At 58.2% G+C, this 27,615-nt stretch overlaps 1 protein-coding gene across 1 annotated transcript in view; it reads right to left on the bottom strand.

The window, feature by feature from the left end:
- Positions 1-27,615, bottom strand: part of LOC133354429 (dorsal-ventral patterning tolloid-like protein 1) — a 45,904-nt gene that overhangs the window by 3,407 nt on the left and 14,882 nt on the right. The window contains exons 3-19 of the mRNA XM_061571250.1: positions 19,829-19,984; positions 18,531-18,648; positions 17,064-17,242; positions 16,296-16,401; positions 14,303-14,427; positions 9,631-9,746; positions 9,165-9,267; positions 8,467-8,583; positions 7,624-7,769; positions 6,909-7,104; positions 6,187-6,312; positions 5,030-5,190; positions 4,527-4,707; positions 2,477-2,602; positions 1,615-1,742; positions 676-889; positions 112-362 (exon numbers count right to left, since the gene is read on the bottom strand). Of these exons, the coding sequence (XP_061427234.1) occupies positions 112-362; positions 676-889; positions 1,615-1,742; positions 2,477-2,602; positions 4,527-4,707; positions 5,030-5,190; positions 6,187-6,312; positions 6,909-7,104; positions 7,624-7,769; positions 8,467-8,583; positions 9,165-9,267; positions 9,631-9,746; positions 14,303-14,427; positions 16,296-16,401; positions 17,064-17,242; positions 18,531-18,648; positions 19,829-19,984 (2,549 nt within the window). The remainder of the gene's footprint in view (positions 1-111; positions 363-675; positions 890-1,614; positions 1,743-2,476; positions 2,603-4,526; positions 4,708-5,029; positions 5,191-6,186; positions 6,313-6,908; positions 7,105-7,623; positions 7,770-8,466; positions 8,584-9,164; positions 9,268-9,630; positions 9,747-14,302; positions 14,428-16,295; positions 16,402-17,063; positions 17,243-18,530; positions 18,649-19,828; positions 19,985-27,615) is intronic.

Here is a 27,615-nt window from a genome sequence, read left to right on the forward strand (position 1 = left end):
CACAGAGAGACCGAAGCCTCCGCGTTGAACTGAAGGCCCCCGAGCGACGTGCCGGGTGGACACCCGCGGTGCGGTACTCGTGCCGGGTGGACGCCGCGGTGCGGTACTCACGCCGGCGCCGCAGTAGCGGGCGAGGGGCCTCGCGCCGGGGCCCACGCCGTCCAGCACCTCGAGGAAGTCGTAGGTGCAGTCCTGGTCCTCCTCCATCTCGAACGTGCGGAAGATGAGCTCCACCCCGTAGCCGCCCTCGGCCCACAGCTGCCACTCGCAGTCGGCCTGCGCGGGGTACGTGTTGTCGCCGAACTGCGCGTGCGAGTAGAGGTCGCGCGTGCGCACCGTCGCCTGCAGGCGCCCGCCACACTCTGCAGCGCCGCAGCACGGGGGGGGGGTAGGCCACGCGGAGAGACGTGATGTTAGGGAGACGCGGGGAGACCAAGGGGGAGAGACCCAGGGGAGAGTGACCACCAGGGAGTCCAGGGGGGAGAGATGTGGGAGAAGCATGTTGTTGAGGTTACAGGAGAGACACGAGGTGATGCTAGGGAGAGTCAACGCACACACGGGGAGATGGGGAGGTCATGGGGAGACGTGGAGATATGGAAAGGCACATGGAGCCCACGTGTATCCCCGTGCGGGTCCATCCCCGTGTGTGTCTCCCTCTCGGCGCGTGCGTCTCACCGGTGGAGTGCGTCGCCTGGAAGCCCTTGCGCTGCTTGGAGGCGTCGGAGAAGAACTTGAGCAGCATGGCGCTGCCCGACGAGACGACGGGCAGCGGGCGCCGCATGCCGCAGAAGCGGCCGAGGGATGGCGCCACAGAGTTCTCGCCGTCAAACACCTCCACGTGGTCGTACGCGCAGTCCTGGTGCGGCTCCACCTCGAACTCCTTGAACGCCTGGAGCCGCAACCACCACCACAACCACCACCACCGTCGTCATCGTCATCACCGCCACGAAGCTACCGTGACCCATGATTTGCATCGACCATCACAACCACACAGCCCTCAACCGAGATGTCCACACGCAGCTGCAACCAAAGATTCACAACCGCGACAGCTACACCAACAACATCCTCCGATGCGCACGGTTGGCTACGTACGTTTCAACATTTGCACGACCACAACAATGCAGCTACAGCAAGGCGGCTGCAACCACAGCCGCAGTGACGTCAACCACTACAACGACAGCCACCACAATCGCGTCTGTAACCACAGTGGGTCACAAGTCTTGGTTTCATGGTGTGAGCTGGGTGTAATGTTGTGATGGGATTTACCGGCATGATCGAGGCGAGAGCTTGGCTGCATTGTCATGTGATGTGACCGCAGTGCGATGATGTCGGCGTAATTTCACCATTACGGCAGTACGATCTTGCCGTGATTTCACCATAATAGTGCGATCTAAAGGTTTTCACTGTGACGGTATTGTGATCTTGGCTTGATTTCACCGTGATCTCTGATCTCGGCGCGATTGAGAGCGCACCGCGATCATGCCAAGATTGCGCGATATCCACGATTCTGAGCTCACGCCGTGATCGCATTAGAAATCCGTGACGCCGCTCGATCCCGGCGCGATCAGTGCGACCGCGCTCGTGCCGCCGCCGCCTGCAGAACTGCCGTGGTACCAGTTTGACGCGGTGCCCGGGCGTGGCGGTGATGGTCCACGTGCACTCCTTGCGGCTCGGGTAGCGGTCCGGCCAGTTGGGGCTCGTGATGATTCCCTCCGCGCTGTCCACGCGCTGCTTGCAGCCGGCTGGGGGGGCACGTCACACGGGACATGTGACGCGTGACACACGAAATGCGTAGGACATGAACCGCGCACACAGGACATTTGAGATCCAGACGCACACGGGCGGCATTGCACACGGAGCGTGAAGCGCATGGGTAGCCGGACCCACGGGTGGGTTGCGGGGGTGGTGGAGGGGGCAGGGTTAGAGGGTTTTGTGTTAGCGTTGGGATTGGGGTTAGCGTTAAACAACAATTCACTTTTTTTTTAAACAATTACATTTTTATTTTACCAGCTAAGGCCCACACTGAGCTATACAGCTCTTTTTCATAGGCGATCTGGCCATAAAGTGATAGAGCAACAGAGTGGCCTATTGTTTGGGAAATCATAGCAGCCAAATACTCTAAACGCGTGGTGATGTTGAGTCTTAAGTTTGGAGGGAAAAAACCGCAGGACCCGGAGAAAAATCCCCGCGACCACGGGGGGAAGAGAGACGCCGCCAAATCCAAATATACAGCAGCAGGCGTCAGGGTCGGGATCGAACCCACGACCTCCTGAACACCAGGCGAGGTAGTTAACATCTCCGAGCCACAGTGATGATGATGAGAGACGCAAACTCCAAATATACAGCAGCAGGCGTTAGGATCAGGATCGAACCCACGCCCTCCTGTATACTTGGTGGGGGTCTCCCTCCTTGGGATTGGGGGGGGGTCAGGGTTGGAGGGTCAGGGTTCGCATGGGTGGTGCGGAGCGATGCCCACCCTCTTTGCAGTCGTGCAGGTTGGGGTGCAGCGAGTATCCCTGGCGGCAGCGGCACGTGTAGCTCCCCACCGTGTTCACGCACTCGTGCTGGCAGCCGCCATTATCCTTGGCACACTCGTCCTTGTCTACCGCAGACACACACACAGACAACAATCTCCCCCCTCCCGGATGTGACCTTGACAGCGCCCCCTACCGCCGAGCGGGGTCCCACGCGTGGCCCCCTCTCTGCGACCGCGCTGCCCTTGGGCGGCAGAGATGAGGATGCGAGGTGCGAGGGAGGTGCCTGGGCTGTGTGGTAGATGCGGAGGCAGTGCGGTCCACTCGAGCTGTGACTGTGCGTGTGTAGTGGGAAGCGGTAGTGTAGCGGTTAGCGCTATAAACCCGGCGACGCGGGTTCGATTCCCGCTCACGGCCAACACCAGTGACGATTATCTGCACCGGTCCTGGTCGACTCAGCCTCAAAATGAGTACCTGGTGCGGTGTGTAAACATCGCCACTGGGGAGACAAAGGCAGTGGGGCGTGGTGCTGGCCACCCACCCCCTCTCGCATGCTGTTCCTGCCTTCATAGGTGCTCGCTAACATCACTTGCCCCTACAGTCTGTTAAGGCTAAACGGGGGATCTTTATCTTTGTGCACGTGTGTGGTCAACAAAGGCAAGTACAAAGATTTGCCGTATAGCCTTGACAGACTTGGGGCAAGTGCTGTTATTGAGCAGCGCCTATTAAGGCCGGCACTGGGACACGAAGGGGTGGGTGGACAGCCTCACGCCCGGCCGCCTTTGTCTCACCAGTGGCGATGTTTACACACCGCACCAGGTACTAAGACGAAGATCCCCGTGTCTTACATTGAGCAAGGAGGTTGTTGAAAGAGCCTTGGGAACAAGACGTAGATGAAATTCCCAAGTGGAGCGATGCGAGCCAAGTAGCAGACGGAGAAATGAGGAGTGGGTGGGTGGGTGGACGAGGTGGGTGGGTGGACGAGGTGTGAGGGTGAATGAACGAAGTGAGCGGTTTAGAGTGTGGATGAGTTAAAGGTGGGTGGACGAGGTGGGTGTGGACGGTGAGGGTCGCTGCAGACGAGGTTTGAGGGTGGGTGGGCGAATGGACGAGGTGAGCGAGTATAGGTAAGTGAGGGAGTGGACGAGTGGATGGTTGAGGTTAGTGGGTGGATGAGGTGGTGTGGGTGGGTGAGGTGGATGAGAGGTGAGAGGAGATGAATGAGTGAGTGGGTGGACGAGGTGAGAGGGATGAGTGAGTGAGGTAGGTGGTGTGAGTGTGGGTGGATGAGGTGAATGAGTTCGGTGGCTGGGTCATGTAGCCCGTATGCCCAGCCACCGCATGCCTAATCAGCTTTTGTTCGGCCGCATAGAGGGAACTAAACGGACGGCACGGGCGAGAGAAGAGAGTGATGTGGTACAAGAGGATGTGGAGCTGAGTGGACTTGCCGATGACCGGTACCAGCGGTGTCAAGATCGGCCTCTGTGGAGGAGGCTCGTGAAGGATGCTACTGGGCAGTTGGAGGCAGTCGCGCTCCAACAACAATGGAGGACAGAGGAGCAACACAAGAAATGAGTGGAGCGCCGAGCAGCTAAAACACAGCAAGTTAGCACAGTAGGGGGCACAGGTGGTGCATCGGCCACTCATCTCAGTCAGTCGACCAGTGACACCTGGGTCTGTCCCGTGACCTCCCGTCAGCAAGGCTTCGACACTTCACGTGGCCTGAAAGTGCACCTGGCCTGGCACAGGCGCCGTGGTGATATCACCATCACTTAGTGGCGAATGGCGGGGATTGGTATTGGTGGTGCTGATGGTGGTGCCAGACGCAGGAGAGGGGGATTGAACTGGGCAGGGGAGACCCCGAGTGGGCAATTGAACCAGGCAGTGGGTTGCCGGGGGCAGACCTCCTGCTAGCGGGCGTTCGACACTTCACGTGGCGTTAACGTGCACATAGCCTGGCAAAAGCGCCGTAGTGACATCACCGCCACTTAGTGGCGAATGGAGTTTGTTGTTGTTGAGTGAGGTGAGAGTAGATGGATGCGCGCATCTGACCAGAGAAGAAGTAGGCCTTGAAGCCTTGCTTGGACATGGAGTTGTCCGAGTGGAAGACGACACGGAGGCTGTTGGACTGCGAGGTGATGACCGAGGGGACCTCGCTGCCGCAGAACTTCCCGTGCAGCTTTGAGTCGGCCGACAGGCCACTGCGCACCTCCACGTAGTCGTACTTGCACACCTGGGCGCGCACGCACACACGAGCGGGTGGTTAGCGAGGCCCGCGTCGTAAACAAACCGATCCAATATCGGTGGCGGAACAATTGAACGGGTCCTGTGCACCCTCCCTCCCCTCTAGGTCGGCTCGGCCGGATGCAGCGTGCATGTACGTTGAACTTCTTTCGCACCGTACGTAGCCAACCGTGCTAATCGAAGGCGGCCGGGGCGTAGCGTCGGCCACACTACCCCCTCGTGCGCCGTGCCAGCCGTCACAGGTGCTACTGGCTACCAGCACTTGCTCCCCACGGTCCGGTGGATCTGTGCGTGCGTGCGTCACGGCTCACGTCGTTGCCCTCCAGGTGGAAGGCCTCGAAGCTGAGCGAGATGCGGTACTGCGTGGGCGCCACGATCTGCCACACGCAGTGCTTGCTGGGCGGGTACTCGCGCGGCCACGCCGGGCTCGTCAGCGTCCCGTTGGCCTTCGTCAGCAGCCCCCCGCACGCCGCTGCACCGTGCACGGTGGGGGGCAGGGGGGGGCGGGAGTGGGGGGGGCAGGGGGCACGGGGAGGGTTGGGGAGGGTTGGGGAGGGGCAGGGGATGGGGGACCCACTCGGTTAGTAGCGGAGCGTGGCAGCCATCGCCATGGCGATGGTGCAGAGGGAGTGTGGGTGATGGGAGCCCGGGTGATGGAGCCCGGGTGATGGGGAGCCCGGCTGATGGGTGATGAAGGTGCCATAGCGATCATTGCCAGGGCGATGGGAACTTGGGTATGCTTGCCATGGTCACGGGAGATGGATGCCAGTATACCATGGTGATGGGTGCACAGGGTATGGATTCCCATGGTGATGCTTTCTATGATGATGAGGATTCCCATAGCGATTGTTTCCATGGTGATTGGTTTCAATGGTGATGGTTCCCATGGCGATAGGTGATGGGTGTCAGGATACTTTCCGATCCAGTTGCGTGGCATTAGCGTCGCGTCTTATGGCGCCAAGATTAATTCACACGAAGTTAAGTTATGTTTGCATTAGTCGCACACATTGACGTTAATTGTTCGATTGCGATATCAAAATGTTAATTGGCATAAAAAAAACGCGGAACCACACGGCGCAGCATTAATACATTAGAACCGACGATCATTAGACATTTGGAACAGGGAGGAAGAGGAAGGAACAGTGGGAAGGAGGAGGAGGGTTCAGCGGTTTGGGGGGGCAGGGGTTGGGGGGAATTGTAAAGTAGTAGGGTCGGGGGTATTGTGATGGAGGAGGGAGCAGGAGGGATGGAGGAGAGAGCTCAGAGAGAGGAGAGAGGGACGGGAGTGGGACACAGGAAGAGTGAGCGGGCACGCACGGGGTGGTGCACGGTGACGGTGCAGGTGGCGGTGCACGTGGCGGTGCAGGTGGCGGTGCACGTGGCGGTGCACGTGGTGGTGCACGTGGTGGTGCACGTGGTGGTGCAGGTGGCGTATGGCGGCGCTGCATGGGTGGCGGGGCCCGTGTACCGTGGCAAGTCCTCTTGTCGGGTGCCAGCTCGTACCCGGGGTCACAGGCGCACGTGAAGCTGCCCAAGGAGTTGATGCAGCGCTGCTCGCAGCCACCGCGATCGGAGCGCAAGCACTCGTCCGTCTCTACAACAGGAGCAGCAGCACAACGCGCCGTCACGCCATCGGCGTCACACCATAGCCGTAGTCACACTCAGCACGGCACGCCACCGTCGTCACACTCACCACGCCACTCTCCATCACGCCCACCACTACACCGCCACTCACCGTTTACACTCCACATTCACACCGGACACCTCCATTAGTTCCCCTCTAAGGTTTCGCGACTGATAACAAGAGCGGGGGTTGGCTTGGTGGGAGTGCGTAGGAGCCAGGGCTGGTACTTGCGGCTGGTTTGTAAGGGTTCGGGGAAAGGCGAGTATTGGTGGCTGGCTGGCTCGTTAGTTAAAGCGAGCACGAGAGGCTGATTGGCTGGGTGGGTGGTTCGGGGTAGCCGCTGGTGATTGGCCGGTTGGGGTTAGGGGTAGGCCTCCTACAAGTGGGCGATTGGCTCGCTCGTCGGCGCTCGAGTTTGGGCGAGTGTTTTCCTTCGGCTGTCATGCTCCTCCCCGCAAGCCCGCTCTCCCCTCTTCACGCAGCGCGAGGGCCGCAGCGACACGGCGCATCTCCCTCTCCCGCTCCGTTCCCCGATTCCTCCCCGGCCACCGGCGCCGGCCGCTCACCCTTGAAGAAGGAGGCGGAGAAGCCGGCCTTGTTGATGGTCCCGTCGGAGACGAACTTCATCCACAGCTTGTTGCTGCTCGACCGCACGTCGCTTGGCCTGTCGTAGCCGCAGTAGCGCCCCACCAGCTTGCTGTTCTCCGAGTCGCCGTCGCGGATCTCGAGGAAGTCATACGCGCACGTGTCGTGGCGCTCCACCTGTACGCACATACGTACAGTTGAAATTGTTTCGCACTGTACGTAGCCAACTGTGCTCAACAGAGGTGCGGGCGTTGGGGGGGGGGGGGGGGGGGGGGAGAAGGGCAACAAGCTAGACACAAAAATCAGTTTTTAAGAAATGAGTTTCCAATCGAGACTTGAAAGTGCATAGCTCCCAGCGGCTTCGTAATATCGGAAGAAAGAACGTTCCAGACGGCCGCAGAAGCGCATCTGAAAGCGCGCGATAGGGCGGCCGTCTTTGGCGAGCCAAAAGCCGCTGCTGCGAGGATGACCAAAGCTCACGTGATAGTTTATGCTCCTTGACGAGGTCACCTGCGCGCGGGTGGGGCACGGTGGCAGCAGGTGTCACGCGACGGCGGGGGAGGGCAGCAGCTAGGGAGCATGGGAACACGGAAGCATGGGAGCTAGGGAGCATGGGAATTAGGGAGCATGGGAGCACGGGAGACTGGGAGCAATGGGAACTGAGAGGGCCGGTGCGACGAGGGGTGAGGTCCTCACCTCGAAGGACTGGAAGGTGAGGCCCACGGAGTGGCCCTGGGGCACCACGATCTTCCACACGCACTCCTTGGAGGGGCGGTAGTCGTCGGGGTAGTTGGGCGACTGGATGGTGCCCGAGTCCCTGTGCAGCTCCCCGCCGCAGATCGCTGGAGGAGCAAGGGACATCACTCGCGGGGGGTGAGCACCACGGTGGTTGCGCCCCGTCTCACCGAGCGAGGTCAAACACGAAAGCAAAGCTGCACTCGTGCGGTCGTTGTTCTCGCCATGCCTACAGGTGCGGTGCTATCGCGAAGGGAGGCGCCGCTGCTGCTGCCGCTGCATGCCACGGGTGGGCGGAGTTTGCGGGAAGGGGGGGCGACGACTTGCCATGCAGTTTTTTTTTACTCCGTGAGATCTTCTGCGAGTAACTTGCATAGCGTGGGCTGGTTCTGACTGTGACGCCAGCAAACAACAGCTCACTCTTTCCACTCTGTTTGATAATTATTTCTGGCGCTGCTGCTGATCAGGACTGTGTGGCTGGTGGTGGTGCTGGTGGTGGTAGCGGCGGTGCTGGTGGTGGTGCCGCTGCTGGTTCTGCTGGTAGTCGCGATTGTAGTGGTGCTGCTGGTGGTGGTAGTGGTGCTGCTGGAGGTAGTGGTGGTGGTGGTAGTGGTACTGCAGCTGGAGGTAGTGGTGGTAGTGCTGGTGGTGGTAGTGGTGGTGCTGGTGGTGAAGTGATGATGATGCTGTTGGTGGTGCCAGGAATGCTGGTGATCCTGGTACTGGCTACTGGTGTTGCTGGTAGTGGTGGTGGAGTAGCTGGTGGACTCTGAAGGGGGGAGGAAGAAGGGGGGGCACGCTCACCCTCGTAGGTGCCGTAGAAGCCGCGGCCCACCCAGTTGCTGCTGCTGCGGAACTCGATCCAGAGGCGGCTGTCGGAGGAGACGAGCGTGCCGGGCACACGGTCCCCACAGAACTTCCCTGCAGGGCACAGAGGGCAGGGGGGCAGTGCCACGGTTAGAGGACTCAGTCAGAGGATAGGGGTTAGAGGATGAGCGTTAATGGATTAGCATTACAGGGATTAAGGGTAGGGATTAGGGTTAAGGTTGGAGAATGGGGTTACGGAATTAGGGTTAGAAGTTAGGTGAACATTACAATTCCCCGACTGTGTACTTTTTTATTTTACCACTGAGCTGTGTAGCTCTTTTTCAGAAGCGACCTGGCTATCACAAATGACAGCTGAACGAAGTGGCTTCGCATCGTGTGGACATTTATAGCAGCCAAATGCGTGTTAGTGATGTTGATGCTAAACGATGGAAGGGAAAAACCGGAGGACCCGGAGAATAATCCACACGACCACTGGGCAGAGAGAGAGAGACACGCAAACCGCAAATCTACAGCAGCAGGTGTCAGGGTCGGGATCGAACCCATGACCTCCTGTATACCAGGCGAGGTATTTGCTTTGGAGGGTTAGAGTAAGGGGATGGGGGGAGGGGGAGGGGGCGGTGATGCTGGGAGATGTTGGGGGGAAGGGGGCATGGGTGGGGAGAGGGGGCACGTACCCAGGAGCGGCGCCTGCTTCCAGAATCCGTCGCGCACCTCCACGTAGTCGTACCAGCAGTGGCGGCTCCGGTAGAGGTCGAGCGCCGTGAGGTTGAGCACGATCTGCGGGCAGCGCGGTCAGTACGGAGCACCCGCTGCAGCCCCAACACCGCAGCCCCAACACCGCAATGCCAACACTACAGCTCCAACACTACAGCCATATCACTGACACTATATCCCTATACCCCCAACACGAGCCCTGCCATTAACCTGGGGAGGAATCCGGCGATGACACATCGGAATTGTTGAAATATCACGCGAGAGGGGTTGAGTGATGATCTACAGAATTGATGGCGTGGAAGACGTGTAGATGTGGAGGAGCGATGAAGTGGAGGAGTGGTAATGTGGAGGAGATGACGTGGAAGAGTGACGATGTGGAGGAGGTGACGATGTGCAAGCGGTGACGATGTGGAGAAGTGGTGTCACCTTCTCGCCGGGGGTGACGGAGATCCTCCAGATGCAGTGCGAGTAGGACGGGTACCCGTTGGGGTAACCGGGGGATGACAGATTCCCGGTCATGTCCTGCAGCGTCTCCCCGCACGCTGCACACACAGCGACAGAGAGGGAGGTGGGGGTGGGGAGAGTCATCACGGGGAGGCACAGCCAGTCACAGTCACTCACAGTCACACGGTGGTGCCTGGCGGTTTTGGGGCCTGGTGTTTTTTAGGCCTGGCGTTGTTGTCGAGGCCTGGAATTGTTGTTGGGGCCTGGAATTATTGGTGCCTGGTGTGGTTGCCGCATGGTGGTGTTGTTGCCGCCTGGTGGTGTTGTTGGGGCCTGGCGTTGTTGTTGGGGCCCGGCGTTGTTGTTAGGGCCCGGCGTTGTTGTTGGGGCCCGGCGTTGTTGTTGGGGCCTGGCGTTGTTGTTGGGGCCCGGCGTTGTTGTTGGGGCCCGGCGTTGTTGTTGAGGCCCGGCGTTGTTGTTGGGGCCCGGCGTTGTTGTTGGGGCCGGGCGTTGTTGTTGGGGCCCGGCGTTGTTGTTGGGGCCCGGCGTTGTTGTTGAGGCCCGGCGTTGTTGTTGGGGCCTGGCGTTGTTGTTGGGGCCCGGCGTTGTTGTTGGGGCCCGGCGTTGTTGTTGAGGCCTGGCGTTGTTGTTGAGGCCTGGCGTTGTTGTTGGGGCCTGGCGTTGTTGTTGGGGCCCGGCGTTGTTGTTGGGGCCCGGCGTTGTTGTTGAGGCCTGGCGTTGTTGTTGAGGCCCGGCGTTGTTGTTGGGGCCCGGCGTTGTTGTTGGGGCCTGGCGTTGTTGTTGGGGCCTGGCGTTGTTGTTGGGGCCCGGCGTTGTTGTTGAGGCCTGGCGTTGTTGTTGGGGCCCGGCGTTGTTTGTAGAGGCCTGGCGTTGTTGTTGAGGCCTGGCGTTGTTGTTGGGGCCTGGCGTTGTTGTTGGGGCCTGGCGTTGTTGTTGAGGCCTGGCGTTGTTGTTGAGGCCCGGCGTTGTTGTTGAGGCCCGGCGTTGTTGTTGGGGCCCGGCGTTGTTGTTGGGGCCCGGCGTTGTTGTTGGGGCCCGGCGTTGTTGTTGGGGCCCGGCGTTGTTGTTGGGGCCTGGCGTTGTTGTTGGGGCCTGGCGTTGTTGTTGGGGCCCGGCGTTGTTGTTGAGGCCCGGCGTTGTTGTTGGGGCCCGGCGTTGTTGTTGAGGCCCGGCGTTGTTGTTGGGGCCCGGCGTTGTTGTTGGGGCCCGGCGTTGTTGTTGGGGCCCGGCGTTGTTGTTGGGGCCCGGCGTTGTTGTTGGGGCCTGGCGTTGTTGTTGGGGCCCGGCGTTGTTGTTGGGGCCTGGTGTTGTTGTTGGGGCCTGGCGTTGTTGTTGGGGCCCGGCGTTGTTGTTGAGGCCCGGCGTTGTTGTTGAGGCCCGGCGTTGTTGTTGAGGCCCGGCGTTGTTGTTGGGGCCCGGCGTTGTTGTTGGGGCCCGGCGTTGTTGTTGGGGCCCGGCGTTGTTGTTGGGGCCCGGCGTTGTTGTTGAGGCCTGGCGTTGTTGTTGAGGCCTGGCGTTGTTGTTGGGGCCTGGCGTTGTTGTTGGGGCCCGGCGTTGTTGTTGGAGCCCGGCGTTGTTGTTGGGGTCCGGCGTTGTTGTTGGGGCCCGGCGTTGTTGTTGGGGCCTGGCGTTGTTGTTGGGGCCTGGCGTTGTTGTTGGGGTCCGGCGTTGTTGTTGAGGCCTGGCGTTGTTGTTGGGGTCCGGCGTTGTTGTTGGGGTCCGGCGTTGTTGTTGGGGTCCGGCGTTGTTGTTGGGGTCCGGCGTTGTTGTTGGGGCCCGGCGTTGTTGTTGAGGCCTGGCGTTGTTGTTGGGGCCTGGCGTTGTTGTTGGGGCCCGGCGTTGTTGTTGGGGCCCGGCGTTGTTGTTGGGGCCTGGCGTTGTTGTTGGGGCCCGGCGTTGTTGTTGAGGCCCGGCGTTGTTGTTGGGGCCCGGCGTTGTTGTTGGGGCCCGGCGTTGTTGTTGGGGCCCGGTGTTGTTGTTGGTGCCTGGCGTTGTTGTTGGGGCCTGGCGTTGTTGTTGGGGCCTGGCGTTGTTGTTGGGGCCCGGCGTTGTTGTTGGGGCCCGGCGTTGTTGTTGGGGACTGGCGTTGTTGTTGGGGCCTGGCGTTGTTGTTGGGGCCCGGCGTTGTTGTTGGGGCCTGGCGTTGTTGTTGGGGCCCGTCGTTGTTGTTGGGGACTGGCGTTGTTGTTGGGGCCTGGCGTTGTTGTTGGGGCCCGGCGTTGTTGTTGGGGACTGGCGTTGTTGTTGGGGCCTGGCGTTGTTGTGGAGGCCCGGCGTTGTTGTTGGGGCCCAGCGTTGTTGTTGAGGCCCGGCGTTGTTGTTGGGGACTGGCGTTGTTGTTGGGGCCCGGCGTTGTTGTTGGGGACTGGCGTTGTTGTTGAGGCCCGGCGTTGTTGTTGAGGCCTGGCGTTGTTGTTGGGGCCCGGCGTTGTTGTTGGGGCCCGGCGTTGTTGTTGGGGCCTGGCGTTGTTGTTGGGGTCCGGCGTTGTTGTTGAGGCCTGGCGTTGTTGTTGGGGTCCGGCGTTGTTGTTGGGGTCCGGCGTTGTTGTTGGGGTCCGGCGTTGTTGTTGGGGTCCGGCGTTGTTGTTGGGGCCCGGCGTTGTTGTTGGGGCCTGGCGTTGTTGTTGGGGCCTGGCGTTGTTGTTGGGGCCCGGCGTTGTTGTTGAGGCCCGGCGTTGTTGTTGGGGTCCGGCGTTGTTGTTGGGGCCCGGCGTTGTTGTTGAGGCCTGGCGTTGTTGTTGGGGCCCGGCGTTGTTGTTGGGGCCTGGCGTTGTTGTTGGGGCCTGGCGTTGTTGTTGGGGCCCGGCGTTGTTGTTGGGGCCCGGCGTTGTTGTTGGGGCCCGGCGTTGTTGTTGGGGCCCGGCGTTGTTGTTGAGGCCTGGCGTTGTTGTTGGGGCCCGGCGTTGTTGTTGGGGCCCGGCGTTGTTGTTGGGGCCTGGCGTTGTTGTTGGGGCCCGGCGTTGTTGTTGGGGCCCGGCGTTGTTGTTGGGGCCCGGCGTTGTTGTTGGGGACTGGCGTTGTTGTTGGGGCCTGGCGTTGTTGTTGGGGCCCGGCGTTGTTGTTGGGGCCTGGCGTTGTTGTTGGGGCCTGGCGTTGTTGTGGAGGCCCGGCGTTGTTGTTGAGGCCCGGCGTTGTTGTTGGGGACTGGCGTTGTTGTTGGGGCCCGGCGTTGTTGTTGGGGACTGGCGTTGTTGTTGGGGACTGGCGTTGTTGTTGGGGCCTGGCGTTGTTGTTGTTTGGGCCTGGCATTGTTGTGGGGACTGGCGTTGTTGTTGGGGACTGGCGTTGTTGTTGGGGACTGGCGTTGTTGTTGGGGACTGGCGTTGTTGTTGGGGACTGGCGTTGTTGTTGGGGACTGGCGTTGTTGTTGGGGACTGGCGTTGTTGTTGGGGCCTGGCGTTGTTGTTGTTTGGGCCTGGCATTGTTGTTGGGGACTGGCGTTGTTGTTGGTGCCTGGCGTTGTTGTTGGGGCCTGGCGTTGTTGTTGGCGCCTGGCGTTGTTGTTGTTGCCTGGCGTTGTTGTTGTTGGGGACTGGTGTTGTTGTTGGGTCCTGGCGTTGTTGTTGGGTTCTGGTATTGTTGTTGAGGCCTGGCGTTGTTGTTGAGGCCTGGCGTTGTTGGTGGGGCCTGGCGTTATTGGTGGTGCTGGGGGTACCCACGTGTGTGGGGGAACGTTCTTTTCTGGCGTCCTTTGGGCTCTCACATTCCAGGCTTCCCAAAACCGTGTGGTTGGCAGCTGGGGGGGATGGGGCGGGGTGGAGGGGGGGGGCTTGGGGGGTGAGCTGCACCGAAGGGAGATGCCAATCCGAGCCAGAATGGCGAAGCTTCAACAGCGTTGGCGAGGGAAGGGGGGGGGGTCGTTCGCCGTAAGCGGCTGCCACCACTTCGCGAGCACTCTGCTCGTCACTCAGAGTTTCCACACGTGCACAAATACAAAGATCACCCATATAGCCGTTACAGACTGTCGGGGCAAGTGCTGTTAGCGAGGAGCACATATGAAGGCCGGCGAGGAGCACCTATGAAGGCCGGCACGGCACACGAGGGGGTGGGTGGCCAGCACCACGCCCAACGCCTTTGACTCTTGAGTGCCGATGTTAACTATGCGCCGCACTATATACTCATGGCCGATGAGTCAGACGCCTTCCGTAACCTCTTGTCCCAGGTGCTAGCTAAAGTGGCCCCCCAGGACAGAGTCACCCTCCTGTTGGGTGATTTTAATATGCCTGAGTGGGTCATGACGTAGACACCTGGGCCGGAGTCATTGGAAGGTATGGGCCAGAGCAGCTCAATAACAACGGTAGCAAGCTGCCAGACTTCTGTGCAGCCCATGGGCTTGTAATTACCGACGCACTGTTCCGGCATCGGCACAGCCACACAACATTATGGATTCATGCCTGGCGCAAGCAACAATATCTGCTGGATCACACGGTGACGGAACAGCGGATGCGGGCCCCGTGTCCTCGACACACCGTGGATCTCATCTGCCCACTGACCATCGGCTTCCCACGTGGCCTTGGGAGTGCACCTGGCCTGGCACAAGCGCCGTGGTGATGTCACCGCCAATTAGTGGCGAAAAGGCAGCTGCTACTGTTGTTGTTGTTGCTGCTGTTGTTATTGTTGTTGTTGTGCGTACCCAGGCAGCGGTAGAGCTTGTTGGCCTGCGCGATGTCCCCTTTACTGAGCCGCGTTCGCTGGCCGATGGCCGGACGCACTCCGGACTCGTCCTTGCGTGGCAGAATCGTGTCCAGGAACATGCCCCTGCCAAACACACACACACACCACAGAGACAGAGATCCCACAGACAATGATCCCACAAATACGATGATCCCACACGTCCGTGTAGCCTCGAAAAGGCTGCTGGGACACTTGGGCCACGCACATGGAGACGCGGAGACACTTGGAGACAGAGATACGGAGACACGTCGGGAGACACGGAGACACGCGGAGTCGCATGCAGACAAGCACAGAATCAAAAGGCAAAGGTCCCTTACATAGCCTTTGACAACGCTGTTAAGGGAAGTGCTGCCAACGAGTACCTACAAAGGCTGGCATGGCGCACGAGGGGGGTGGATGGCCAACGCCACGCCCGACCGCATTTGTCTCTCCGCCGTGGCTGATGTTTACACACTGCGACAGGTCGTCATTTCAAAGCTGAAGTTGACCTTGGCGAGGGCCAGGACCGGTTCAGATACTGCATTAGCCACTGTTGTTGGGTTGTCCGCGGGATTCGAACGTGGGTCGCCGGGTTTGTAGCGCAGGGCGCTAACCACTGTGCCATACATAAAATCACACGTACACCCCACTTACGCACAAACACATGTACAACACACTTACGCACAAACACACGTACACCACACTTACGCACAAACACACGTACACCACACTTACGCACAAACACACGTACACCACACTTACGCACAAACACACGTACACCACACTTACGCGCAAACACACGTACACCACGCTTACGCGCAAACACACGTACACCACGCTTACGCACAAACACACGTACACCACGCTTACGCACAAACACACGTACACCACGCTTACGCACAAACACACGTACACCACGCTTACGCACAAACACACGTACACCACGCTTACGCACAAACACACGTACACCACACTTACGCACAAATACACCAAAACCACATGCTCTTCACAGGCCCGGTTACGTTCTTGAAATTCTCCGCAATTGGCAAATCCGCGATTCGCAAACTCGAAGCGCAAATGGAAAAACTCGGGGGTTTGGTTCACAATTTGTAGCACGACACCCACCATTCTCCCCGTTTGTTTTTACGTTACCCTACTTTAACCCTGAACGTGAAACGCAAGGTAAAATACGACTCTTATTTGCGCGGTAAACGTTTAGAATTGGTGGGAGTAAAAAATATATATAGAACAACAACAAAGGAGAAAAGGAAAAGATTGCGGGCTGCCTAACCCTTCCCTCTGCCTACTTCACTGTGACCCTGGGAGCACCGTGCGGCCCGGGCTGGGGTTTGCGTGGGAGACAAGATGGAGACAAGACGACGACCGCGTGTATTTCCTCCGCGGCGGCAGCAGCAGCAGCATCATCATCATCGAGTGCAGTGCAGTGCGGGGGTACCTGCAACAGCACTTCTCTACGATGCGTACTGTACTGGAATCTCGCGGGCAATCGCGAAAATGGTCGAGGTGCCCACACGGAGCAGGGCACGGGGCGCGATTGGCGAACTTTAGCTCATCAAATTCGGCGCGAACGGTCATATCCGCGACGGACGGGGAGAAAGCACGACGGGCGAGGCATCTGCAATATGCCACGAATTGGCTGCGATGTCACCACAAAGTTGACGCCAGGCTGGGTGCACCTTGAGCCCTCGCGAAGTGGGACCGCGTGCAGTGTGGAAGGATCCCTGGCAGGAAGGAGGCCACTGGTGTGTGTGTGTGTGTAGCGTGAGCGGTGTGTGTGGTTTGTGGCTGTGGCGTGCGAGGCGGTTATCGTGGGCTGTGTGTGTGGTGAGTGCGGTTATGGTGTGTCCGTGATGGACGTGGTGTGTGGTGGACGGGATGCGGTGTGAGGTGCACAGGATGGACGCGGTTTGTGGTTGGACATGGTGGATGTGCTGGGCGAGGTTGACACTGACCGGGAGAAGGTGTTGCGCGAGTAGTGCATGATGCTGTCAAAGTCGTACGACTCGTCCAGAGAGTCCACCTCTCCCGGCTCCATCTTCAGGAAGTTCTCCTCCTGACCTGTAACCCCACCATGACAACACGGAGACATTCCTAACGAGGTGACCATGATGATGATGATGATGATTACAATGACTTACAATGAAGCTTGTCGCACAAATGATGATGATGATGATCTGGGTGATAGAGATAATAACTCTGACCATGACGGCGACGAGGAGGAATGCAAAGATGACAACGCTGACAATGCTGACGACACACAGATGACGACATTGTTGGTGATGGTGGTGATGTTGACGATGTTGTCCAGGCTGGATCTTTTCCCACACATTACCGGCGTGACCATCATGCCAACAGTAACGATGATGTCAATGATCATGATGATAATGACGAGGTTGAGTGATGGCGGTGACCATGGCCCATCAGGCCAGATGTTCACCAACACAATACCGATTGCGTCCACACGATCGATGATGTTGATAGTCATGTTGATGATGACGACGAGGATGATGATAACAATAACGACGACAATGTCGAAAATGATGATGACGGTGGCAATGATGATGATGACGATGGTGGCGATGACAATAACGATGATGACAATGACGATGATGCTGATGACGATGACAATGCCTATGATGTTAACAATGAAAATTATGATGACAATGACTATGATGATCATGATGATGACGACGATAACAATGGCGCCGACGACGGCCCACCGGGTTGGATGTTCTCGCGCACGATGCCCACGTGGTGGTCGCGGTCGGGCCGCGTGTGCTCGTGCCAGAAGCCGATCACGTGGCCCAGCTCGTGCACCACGATGCCGAACTTGTCGCAGTTCTTCCCGATGGAGATGGCCTGCGGCCCGTCGCCCATGCGGCCCACAAACGAGCAGCAGCTGTGAACGGACACCCCCCCACCCACCCCGGCCGGTTAACTCACCCACCGTTAGTTGCTAACCACGGTTAACTGGAAGACTTTGCTGTTTTTTTCTGGATTTTTCTATTGCGTCACTTTAAGATGTTTCTTGTTCATGTTTTTGTTTTGTTGCGGTTGCACCCGAGTCAAGAGCCGCATGACTCACGGGGTTATACCTCATACATGAAACTGAAACTGAACTAGCCACCGCCAACTCGCCATGGTGGCTAGCCACGGTTAACTAACCAAAGTTACTAACCACAGATAACTAATCACAGCTAACTCACCGCGGCGACCAATCACAGTTAACTCGCCACACCTGTCGTTGCGTGCGCGCAAGGAATTGTGGGTAACCGCTCTCCCCGCCTCCGCTATTCTCGTCAGCGACTGCGAGAGGATTGGGGGGGGGCCCTTGGGGGTGGGGGGTGGGGTAGAAGTGGGAAGGGGGGGTGATTGGCGCTGCTCTGGTACTGGGAAGGGAGTGGGGGTGGTGACAATGTGGCTCTAATCAACTGAGAGCCACCGGGGGTCTTCACCCGCTGGGCCCCTCCCCTCCTCCTCCTCACGAGACATCTCGTTCCATTCCTGCCCTCTGCCCGCACGTTATGCAATCCACGCCCGCTCAACCACCCCCCTCTCCAGCTGTGGTTGCCCCTCGCTGGTCACGTGACCACGCCGGTCGGTTGTGTCATCGTTCCATCAACACTGCCGCCAACGGCACCACCGCCGCCACCAACATCAACACCATCATCATCACCGCCATCATCACCGCCACAATCGCCACCGCCGCCACCATCATCACCACCGCCATCATCACCGCCACAATCACCACCGCTGCCACCATCATCATCATCACCACTGCCATCATCACCGCCACAATCACCACCGCCACAATCACCACCGCCACAATCACCACCATCATCAACATCACCGCCACAATCACCACCGTTGCCACCACTATCACCACTGCCACCACCATTGCCACCACCACCGCCATCCCATGACGTCATCGTTTTTGCCACTGGCCAGGGCAGACCAAGCGAGGCCACAAGTTCAACTCATGGTTGGTGGGGGGGGGTTGACTCATCATCTGTAGAGAGGCGAGCCCAAATGCTTCGACACTCTCTTGAGCAGGGATAGGTCCTATCCCGTCATCAATAGGTTATGTGATGTCATCAATAGGTCCCGTGACGTCATCGCTCGGTCCCGTGACGTCATCGCTCGGTCCCATCATAGCTCGGTCGTATCGTGTCGTCGCGCAGTCTCACCCGCACGGCCGGTAGGTGAAGACGATGTAGCTCTCCTCTTCGCTGCGCTCCACGAAGGTGACGCACGTGAAGCGCTCCCAGTGCCGCATCGCCTGCTTGAACATCGCGCGCTGGCTCCCTGCGCATGCGCACAGAGACAAAGATCCCCCGTGTAGCCTACGCAGACTGTCGGTGCAAGTGCTGTTAGCGAGCAGCAGCTATGAAGCCCGGCAAGGCACACGAGGGCCAGCACCACGCCCTTTTGTCTCCCAAGTGCCCATGTTTACACACTGCACCAGATACTAATTTGAGGCTGAGTCGACCTCGGGGAGGTCCAGGACGGTTCAAGATAAACATCACTGGTGTTGGCCACGAGCGGGAATCGAACTCTGAATCTAACAGCACGTTCGTAGCACAGCGCGCTAACTGCTACTATTACCACTACGATTACCGCTCCCCACACACATACATGTGGTCACACAGACAAAAGACTGCCAGTTTATGTTCTTGCAGTTACAGAATGACTTGTCCCCACATCTCACTGCACTACCGCCCCCATTGACACATAACACGCTGACTCACACCCCGTGTCACACACCCTTACAAAGACAAAGATCCACCAGATAGCCTTTAACAGGCTGTTGGGGCGGCAAATGCTGCTCGGGGGAAAGTCCTGGGACATGCTTAAAAGGCAGAGCTCCGCACGGATAGATTCACGAATCCATCGCTGCGCCCGCTCCGGCTGCCTCCGACACGAGCGCCGGCTCTCCAGGCGTGGCGGCGCACGGGTACCGAGAGGGCCTCCGCCGTCGGACGCCGTCGGATGCCATCGGTACCACAAGGCAGAGGTCGCAACCAGGTACCCGATACCCGTACCCTACCCGATACCTGGCTACCCGTACCCGGCCGGGTACGGGTACCCGTTTGCGACCGTGGTGCGGCCGGGTACGGGTACGGGTAGACCGTGAGTCACTGGTGAGTAACTGTTTGTCACTCATTTCCCAACGTCTTGTCTCTTCTCACAATTCAAGTTCCTAGAATCAACCCACCCACGCCTGCAACATGGCTTCATCCCAGATGTCGCAATAGGGTACCCGATACCCGTACCCTACCCGTACCCGGCCGGGTACGGGTAGGGTACGGGTACGGCCGGGTACGGGTACCCGTTTGCGACCCTGGTGCGGCCGGGTACGGGTAGGGTACGGGTGCGGCCGGGTACGGGTAAGGAATCAAAACCCGTTTGCGACCTCTGCCACAAGGTCCCCCCCCCTCCCCTTCCCTGTTCCTCACCACCACCACCACCTTCCCCTCCTGCTCACCGGTGAAGTTTCCGCCGATGACGTAGGGGATGACGCCGCCGGGCCAGATCCTCTCGGGCCGCGCCGTGGCCGCTCTCCGTGGCCGCGCTCTCCCCACGGGCCTCCTCCTCGTGCTGCTGCTGCTGCTGTTGCTGCTGCTGCTGCCCGGTCGGACGTCTGCAGCGATCGCAGCGGAGACAAGGAGAGAGAGAGAGCGCAACTCAATGCAACCGCAGGGGAGAGCAACTTGGTGCAACCACAGTGGAGAGCAACTCGGTGCAACTACAGGAGAGAGGAACTCGGTGCAACTACAGGAGAGAGGAACTCGGTGCAACCTCCGTGGAGAGCAACTGGGTGCAACTACAGTGGAGAGCAACTGGGTGCAACTACAGTGGAGAGCAACTCGGTGCAACCACAGTGGAGAGCAACTGGGTGCTCGCTCAGTGGAGAGCAACTCGGTGCAACTACAGGAGAGAGGAACTTGGTGCAACCTCAGTGGAGAGCAACTCGGTGCAACTACAGGAGAGAGCAACTGGGTGCAACTACAGTGGAGAGCAACTGGGTGCAACCGCGGGGAGAGGAACTCGGTGCGACCATGGTAGAGAGGAACTCACTCGGAAACAACTCACGCGTGCGAGGGGGCAAACGCCCGATCCCGTACAGACGGAACAGGCGGGGTTCACGTGTTTTGCTGTGCCGCCTGCTCCTGGCAGAGCCTGGGGTATGGGCTCCTACTCCTCTTTCTCGATGCCCACGGCAGGAAAGTTCCCCAACATCTCTGTGGTGATCCACCAACCCTCGCTGCTGCCTCCACAGTGCTGGTCACACGGTGCCGATTGCAGGCGTGTAAATGACGAAGCGATGTCCGTGCACGGAATGCGAATGACCGAGTAGCAGAGGAACGCCAAAAAGTCCTGGCAAATCCGACGTGTTTAAATCGGAAACTCATCACGACCACACACAGGCGTCGTGGGAAGGTCGATGGAGTGTGACGAAGCTGGCGAGCGACGGAGCTAACGAGCGACGGAGCTGGCGAGCGACGGAGCTCGCGAGTGACGGAGCTAACAAGTGACGGAGCTAATGAGTGATGGAGCTCGCGAGTGACGGAGCTAACGAGCGACGGAGCTCGCGAGTGGCGGAGCTGGCGAGCGACGGAGCGAGTGACTTAAGAGGGCCACCGACCATCACCGTGCGGTGGCTGAGTGAGTCAGCGCACGTCAAGGCTCGGGGCCCGATCGCCCAAACCGGGGCCCCGCGTGAAATGAGAGTCAGGGCCCACTCCCACAGCCCAAGGCTGACCCCTCCACCCCCCCCCACCTCGGATCCCGCATGACGAATGGTTTCCTGGTCAGGCTATAACGATAATAATCATACACGGCGAGAGCAGCGGCAGCAGCGTCGGAGCGCAGATCATTTCCTCGCTACCGCGGCTTCGAATCAAAACAGCGGCGACGACGCCGCTCGGGCGACCACGGCGGCCGGGGCGTGGTGCCAGTGTGGGGGGGGGCCGAGACCAGGCGGAGGACGAGGGGTCCCCGCGTCATCGCGCTCCAGCTGACAGATAACAACTCCAGGGGGTTGGGGCTGGTTGTTTATTTGAGAGAGGGGATTAAGCTGCGTCCGGAATGAACGCAGCTGCCTGGCAGGGGCGGGGGGCAGCCCTGTTTGTTTGGGGAATTCGATTTCTAGCCGCTGCAGTTTGAAAGCATCCCTCCCGTCTGTGTGCGAGTGTGTGTGGAGTGTGCTTTTCCCGGCACACTGTGCCGGGAAAGGTCCTGGCAAGGATTATTCAACATCGCCTTGCCAGGCACGCTGAGGAGAGGCTTGCGGAGCCCCAATGCGGTTTCAGGAAAGGGCGGTCCTGCACAGATGCCATATTTTCTGTCCGTCTGCTACAGCAGAGGTGTAGGGAATTCCAACAAGACCTACATCTCTGCTTTATTGACCTGGTCAAGGCCTATGATACCATCAGTAGGCCTGGGCTCTGGGTTGTTCTTCGTGCTTTCGGAGTCCCTGACCCTCTGCTCACGATCATTAAGGACCTTCATGATGGTGAGCGGGCCCGGGTAAAACTACGTGGCCGGGAGTCAGAGCCTTTCCCTGTACACCTTGGGGTGCGACAGGGATGTCCTCTGGCTCCCACATTATTTAACATCTATTTTGACCACGTAGTTTGTGAAGCCTTCAATAGCTGTCCCGGGGAATTTCCATTTGGTACAGATATAATGGGAGGCTGATCGATGCCCGGGTGCGATCAAGGGATGGCTCCCTATTGGTCAACCACGTTATGCATGCCGATGATTTGGAATAGCTGCTCATTCAGAGGAGGAGTTGGAGACGCTGCTGCTGAAACTGGAGCGTGCCACTAAGAGGTGGGGCCTTACCTACAGCCCCACCAAAACTAAGCACCTGCCTGGATATTTTGTACCATCGGACACTCCACCCCCACAACTCCCAATCGGTGATGGGGCAGTAGTGGAGAGAGTGGAGAGTTTCCCATACCTGGGCAGTTTGCTTATGACCGGCTCCAGCTAACAGCAGAGGTCTCACTCCGAATCAGCCACTTAGTGGCGAATGGTGGTTGTTATTGTTATTGTGGAGTGTGCCGTGGTGGAGCGGTGGTGTAGCGGTTAGCGCGCTGCGCTACGAACCCGGCGTCCCGAGTTCGATTCGCGCTTACGGCCCAACACCAGTGACTGTTATCTGAACCGGTCCTGGGCCTCCTCTAGGTCGACTCAGTCTAAAATCAGTACCTAGTGCGGTGGGTAAACATCGCCACTGGGGAGACAAAGGCGTCCGGGCGTGACGCTGTCCACCCACCCCCTCGTGTGACATGCTGGCCTTCATCGGTGCTACTTGCTAACAGCACTTGCCCCAACAATATGTTTAAGGGGGATCTTTGTCTTTGTTACTAGGAGCTCCTATTAAAATTCGGCCCAACACGTGAATGGGTGGTGTGGCTAGCACCACGCCCGGCCGCCTTTGTCTCGCAAATGTCTGAAGTAATATCGATGGCTCACCAATCGCAACAGGCCGCAACGTAAATTCATTTTCCAAATTTGGTAATCACGTTAAGTCCTCGCTTAACACGTGGTGTTCGCTTAACGCAGTTTTACTCAAACACGGTTTTCGATGGAGTCGGGAGAGTGATGGATTGATGGAATGATTTTCGCTATAACGCGGTTTTTCGCTGTAACGTGGTTCTTCCTTTCGGAATAACCCTTTTCGCACAACGCGTAATGCACACCCGTTAGAACGCGGAACGCGTGCCCGTTATAACGCAGAGGGTGCGGCGATATGCTTTCGCTTCACGCAACCCTTATCAGGGACGCATCGACCACGTTCCGCTGTGCCCACAGGGACAAAACCACGATTAATAATTACGAAACACAAATCCTTACACCGCTAGAGTTTAGCTCACGACGCGCGCTACCAATTAGTAGCCTGGCCCGAGGCTTGCGTTGGGACGCAAGCTATTGGCGAGGGCTCTGGGAACCCACACAGACGCGCAACGCCGATTGTCTAAATATAAACAGGCAGCAGCAGTAGCAGCTGGTGCGCGCGAGTAAACACGGCGTGTTTATTCCTGTCGAGGCTCAACAGGGCCCTGGTGAGGGAGCAGCAGGTGTCCAAAGTGGCGGCCATGCTTCGATTAAGGGGGGAAGAGAAGGAGGGGTGGGGGGGGCAAGCGATGGGAGCGAGCGATGGGAGGCAGCGAGTGATGAAGCGAGGGAGTGATGGCGTGATGAAGGTAGGCGCTGGGGTAAGTTAGCCGAGGAGTGTTGGAGTTGGAGGAGTGGTGGATTCATGGAGTGATGGAGCGAGGGAGTGATGGAGCGAGGGAGTGATGGAGCGAGGGGGTGATGAAGGTAGGCACTGGGGTAAGTTAGCCGAGCAGTGGTGGAGTCGGGGGAGTGGTGGATTCATGGAGTGATGGAGCGAGGGAGTGAATGGGGGCCACGGGCAGTCCATGATGGCCTCTAGTGCGGCCTCTGACAATACACCCCCCCCCCCCACCATCATTGTCATTGTGAAGCTGTCAAACCCCCAATGGTTTCAAATGTGTGACGGTCCTCACAGTGATGATGTCTTATAGGGGAAAGTGTCTTATAGGGGAAAACTTTAGTGCAGAACACTGCATTAGGTGATGGAGTAACATTGCCAGGGAGTAATGGAGTCGGGGGGGGGGAGTGATGGAGTCGGGGGGGGGTCCGGGGGGAGGCAATGGCGAGCTGGCAGGGGAGGAGGAGTGAGAGGGGGGGGGGGGTGAGGGGGGAGTGAGGGGGGAGTGAGGGGGGGAGTGAGGGGGGAGTGAGGGGGGGGGGTGAGGGGGGGGAGTGAGGAGGGGGTGCAGAGTGAGTGTCGCGCTCTCTGCCGGCAGTGAGAGATACGCGTGGAGCTCCTCTCGCTGGGAGCTCGCTCGAGCCGAGCGGATGAGATTCCATCAGCCTCGAGACAAACACGGCTCTCAAACAGCCATTCCCCCCACCCTCCTCCCCATCGCGTCTCCTCTGTGCGTGTGTGTTGGTGTGTCACACTGCGTCTATGAATGCGTGTATGCGTCCGCGTGAGCGTGCCGCGCTAGGAGCACTGGCCAACACCACCGGCGATCACCTGAACCGGTCCTGGGCATCCCCTAGGTCCACTCAGCCTCAAGGAGGACGTGGTGTGTAAACATCGCCACTGGGGGGACACTTAAGGCGAAACGGGGGAATCTTCTTCATTTTTGTATATTTACGAGAGCGCGCGTGATGAAGTACGCGAGTCATCGTGTGTTTATGTGTCCGAGTTTGTTGCGTGCGTGCGAATGATTGAGTGTGTGTGTTCGTGCGAGCGCGTAAAAAGAGTCCACGTTGAATTGCTCGTATGAACGTGCGTGCCGTAGCGCGGCCTTCGTAGGTGCTACTCGCTAACAGCACTTGCCCCAACAGTCTGTTAAGGCTACGCGGGGGGTCTTTGTCTTCGTAGGTGCTACTCGCTAACAGCACTTGCCCCAACAGTCTGTTAAGGCTACGCGGGGATACTTTGCCTTTGGCGATCCCCGCTCGCGGCCAACATCGCTGACGACCATCGCCCACCCCCTCCCCTCCCCTAGGTCGACTCGGCCTCAAATTTAGTACCACGAGGAAGGCAAAAGGTGACGAGGCTTGGGCCGTCGTCGGTGCGCGCCGGCGACAACACTTGCTCCCTACAGCCTCTTCAACGGCAACGCGGCATGGGGATGGTGGGGGAGTGTGTGGGGGGGGCATGTGGAGCGAATTAATCTCCGCAAAAATGGGAACCACATGGGGGTCTCGCGCTCGACCGCTTTGAAGGCCATCTTGGAGCGGCCGGATGGGGGCCGTGCCGAGATGATCAGTGGGGGGGGGGGGGGGGGGGGGTGGTGGGGGGGTGCGCACGACGAGACGAGGAAGCGTCTCTCTGCGCGCGCGTCTCTCCGCTGTCAACGCGTCTCTCCGCTGTCCACACGTCCCTCGGCCTCGCGAGACAGCGGCGAGGATGATTCATGGGTCCATGGGCCAAGGAAGGGGGTCCCGGGTCGGTACCACTCGGGGTGGCAAATGCTACTCGTGTCCACCATGGGTAGTGTCCATCACGGGCAGTGTCCACCATTAGCAGTGTCCACCCTGGGCAGTGTCCACCATGAGCAGTGTCCACCACGTGCAGTGTCCACCATGAGCAGTATCCACCACGGGCAGTGTCCACCACGGGCAGTGTCCACCACGGGCAGTGTCCACCCTGGGCAGTGTCCACCATGAGCAGTGTCCACCACGTGCAGTGTCCACCACGGGCAGTGTCCACCATCAGCAGTGTCCACCATCAGCAGTGTCCACCACGGGCAGTGTCCACCACGGGCAGTGTCCACCATGAGCAGTGTCTACCACGTGCAGTGTCCACCACGGGCAATGTCCACATGAGCAGGGTCCACCACGTGCAGTGTCCACCACGGGCAGTGTCCACCATCAGCAGGGTCCACCACGAGCAGCAAGCGTATTGTTAATGTTGTCTGCTTTGTGTGACAAGGTTCCCATTTGATGTCTTGTCTCGTGGGGTGGATCATTCATCATCAGCAGCCACGGTCAATCCACCGAAGGTCTCTCACCATTGCCATCATCACTCCGTCTCCCTGGTCGATGTGCTCTTATTACCAACTTATCAGTATTTACACGCTTTTATTTAACTCACTGTCTGTTGTATCCTCAACTCTGTTGTCTGTTGTCGTATCCTCAAATCTTGTAACTCAATTTTAACCCACTTCCCAATGTGGTATCGACTGCAAACTTGGTATACGTATGTCATACTGATGACAATACTATATTATATCATTAAAAAATATATCTTTTTTAAAGCAATATTTTGCATATGTTATGTTTCGGCTTGGGTCTAATTGTCCACAGTCAACTGACGTTGGCTGTAAATCACCACAGTGCCTTACGTGATGGCAAGCTTCGGGGCCACTTCCTGGAGTCGTAGAGTTCTGCCATTACTCGTACGGTACATTATATTAAAGCGTGTTTTAAAAAAGAAGTATTTCTAAATATTACTTTTTTTTTTACAAAAAGGAATCCTTTATCTGGCACATGTCGGTACCATATTAATATGTTTGCGATGAAAGCTACCGCAGCGCCCTTGCTATCACACAGAACCGAGATCTCGTGATAAAATCCGTCAAGAAAATCTTTGTTAGCGTCTGCCACCTTCGTTCGTACCAATAATCATTTTTGAGTGGGGGGGGGGGGGGGGATGAAAATGACTCATTGCGAACTAGGAGTGCCAGATGAGGATGTCTGTGGATGAGGTTGGGTAACAACCGAGGAGGCCAGCTGTGGGTTCCCGTCTGGACGACTTCGGAACTGCGGGGGACTTTTATCAATTCCTCGCAAAGTTGGGGAGACGAGGCCACGGGGTTTTTGTTTTTAAATCCTTTATATTAAGTTCACTTGCTTGCGCGCTTACGACCGTGCAAATCTTTCGGTCGTTTTTTAACCCACTTCCCGTGATCCAATCGAGCTGACATTTTGCACACAGACTCGTTGTGCGTGACAATTTCTTTTCGTGAAATGTTTTCCCCCAAAATTTTACACTTTTTAGGTAAAAAAATATTATATTTAATTACCAATTGCTTAATGGTGGCAGGCAATCATCTGACCCATAGGTGGCAGCCATCTCAAGCCAGAGGACGAGAGGACTCTAGCCGCCCATTTCAAAGACCAATGTGGGCTGGGTTGTGGCCCATTGAACACGCATATAAAGGATTTATAGTGAAAAACTTTGTTTTTACGGGTTAATTTTTTTGTCCAGCTGGGACGGAGCGTGGCAACTCACGGAGACTCGCGCTCTGCGGGGATGGTGGCCAGGTGAGGGCCGGAGATCCACGCCCTGGTACCAGGAGTTGATGTCCTCCTGGTGGTGGGGAGGTGATCTATCTTGGTGTAGCGGTTAGCGCGATGCGCTACGGACCCGGTGGCCCGAGTTCGATTCCCGCTCACGGCCAACACCAGTGACAATTATCTGAACCGGTCCTGGACCTCCTGCCCTAGGTCGACTCAGCCTCAAATGAGTACCTGGTGCGGTGTGTAAACAATGTCACTGGGAGGAAAAATTCTGCCGGGCGTGGTGCTGGCCACCCACCACCTCGTGCGCCGTGCCGGCCTTCATAGGTGCTCGCTAACAGCACTTGCTCCGAAATTCTGTTAAGGTTTTACGGGGGATCTTTGAGTGTGAATGTTAGTTAGAGCGTAAGTGCGCAGAGTTTGTATTATCTCCCCCTGTTCTGCAGAACGTGAGCGAGTGTGTGGAGTTTGTAT

The sequence above is a fragment of the Lethenteron reissneri genome, chromosome 47 (assembly GCF_015708825.2).
Source record: "Lethenteron reissneri isolate LAM-NWPU_2019-01 chromosome 47, ASM1570882v1, whole genome shotgun sequence".
NCBI classification, from domain to species: Eukaryota; Metazoa; Chordata; class Hyperoartia; order Petromyzontiformes; family Petromyzontidae; genus Lethenteron; species Lethenteron reissneri.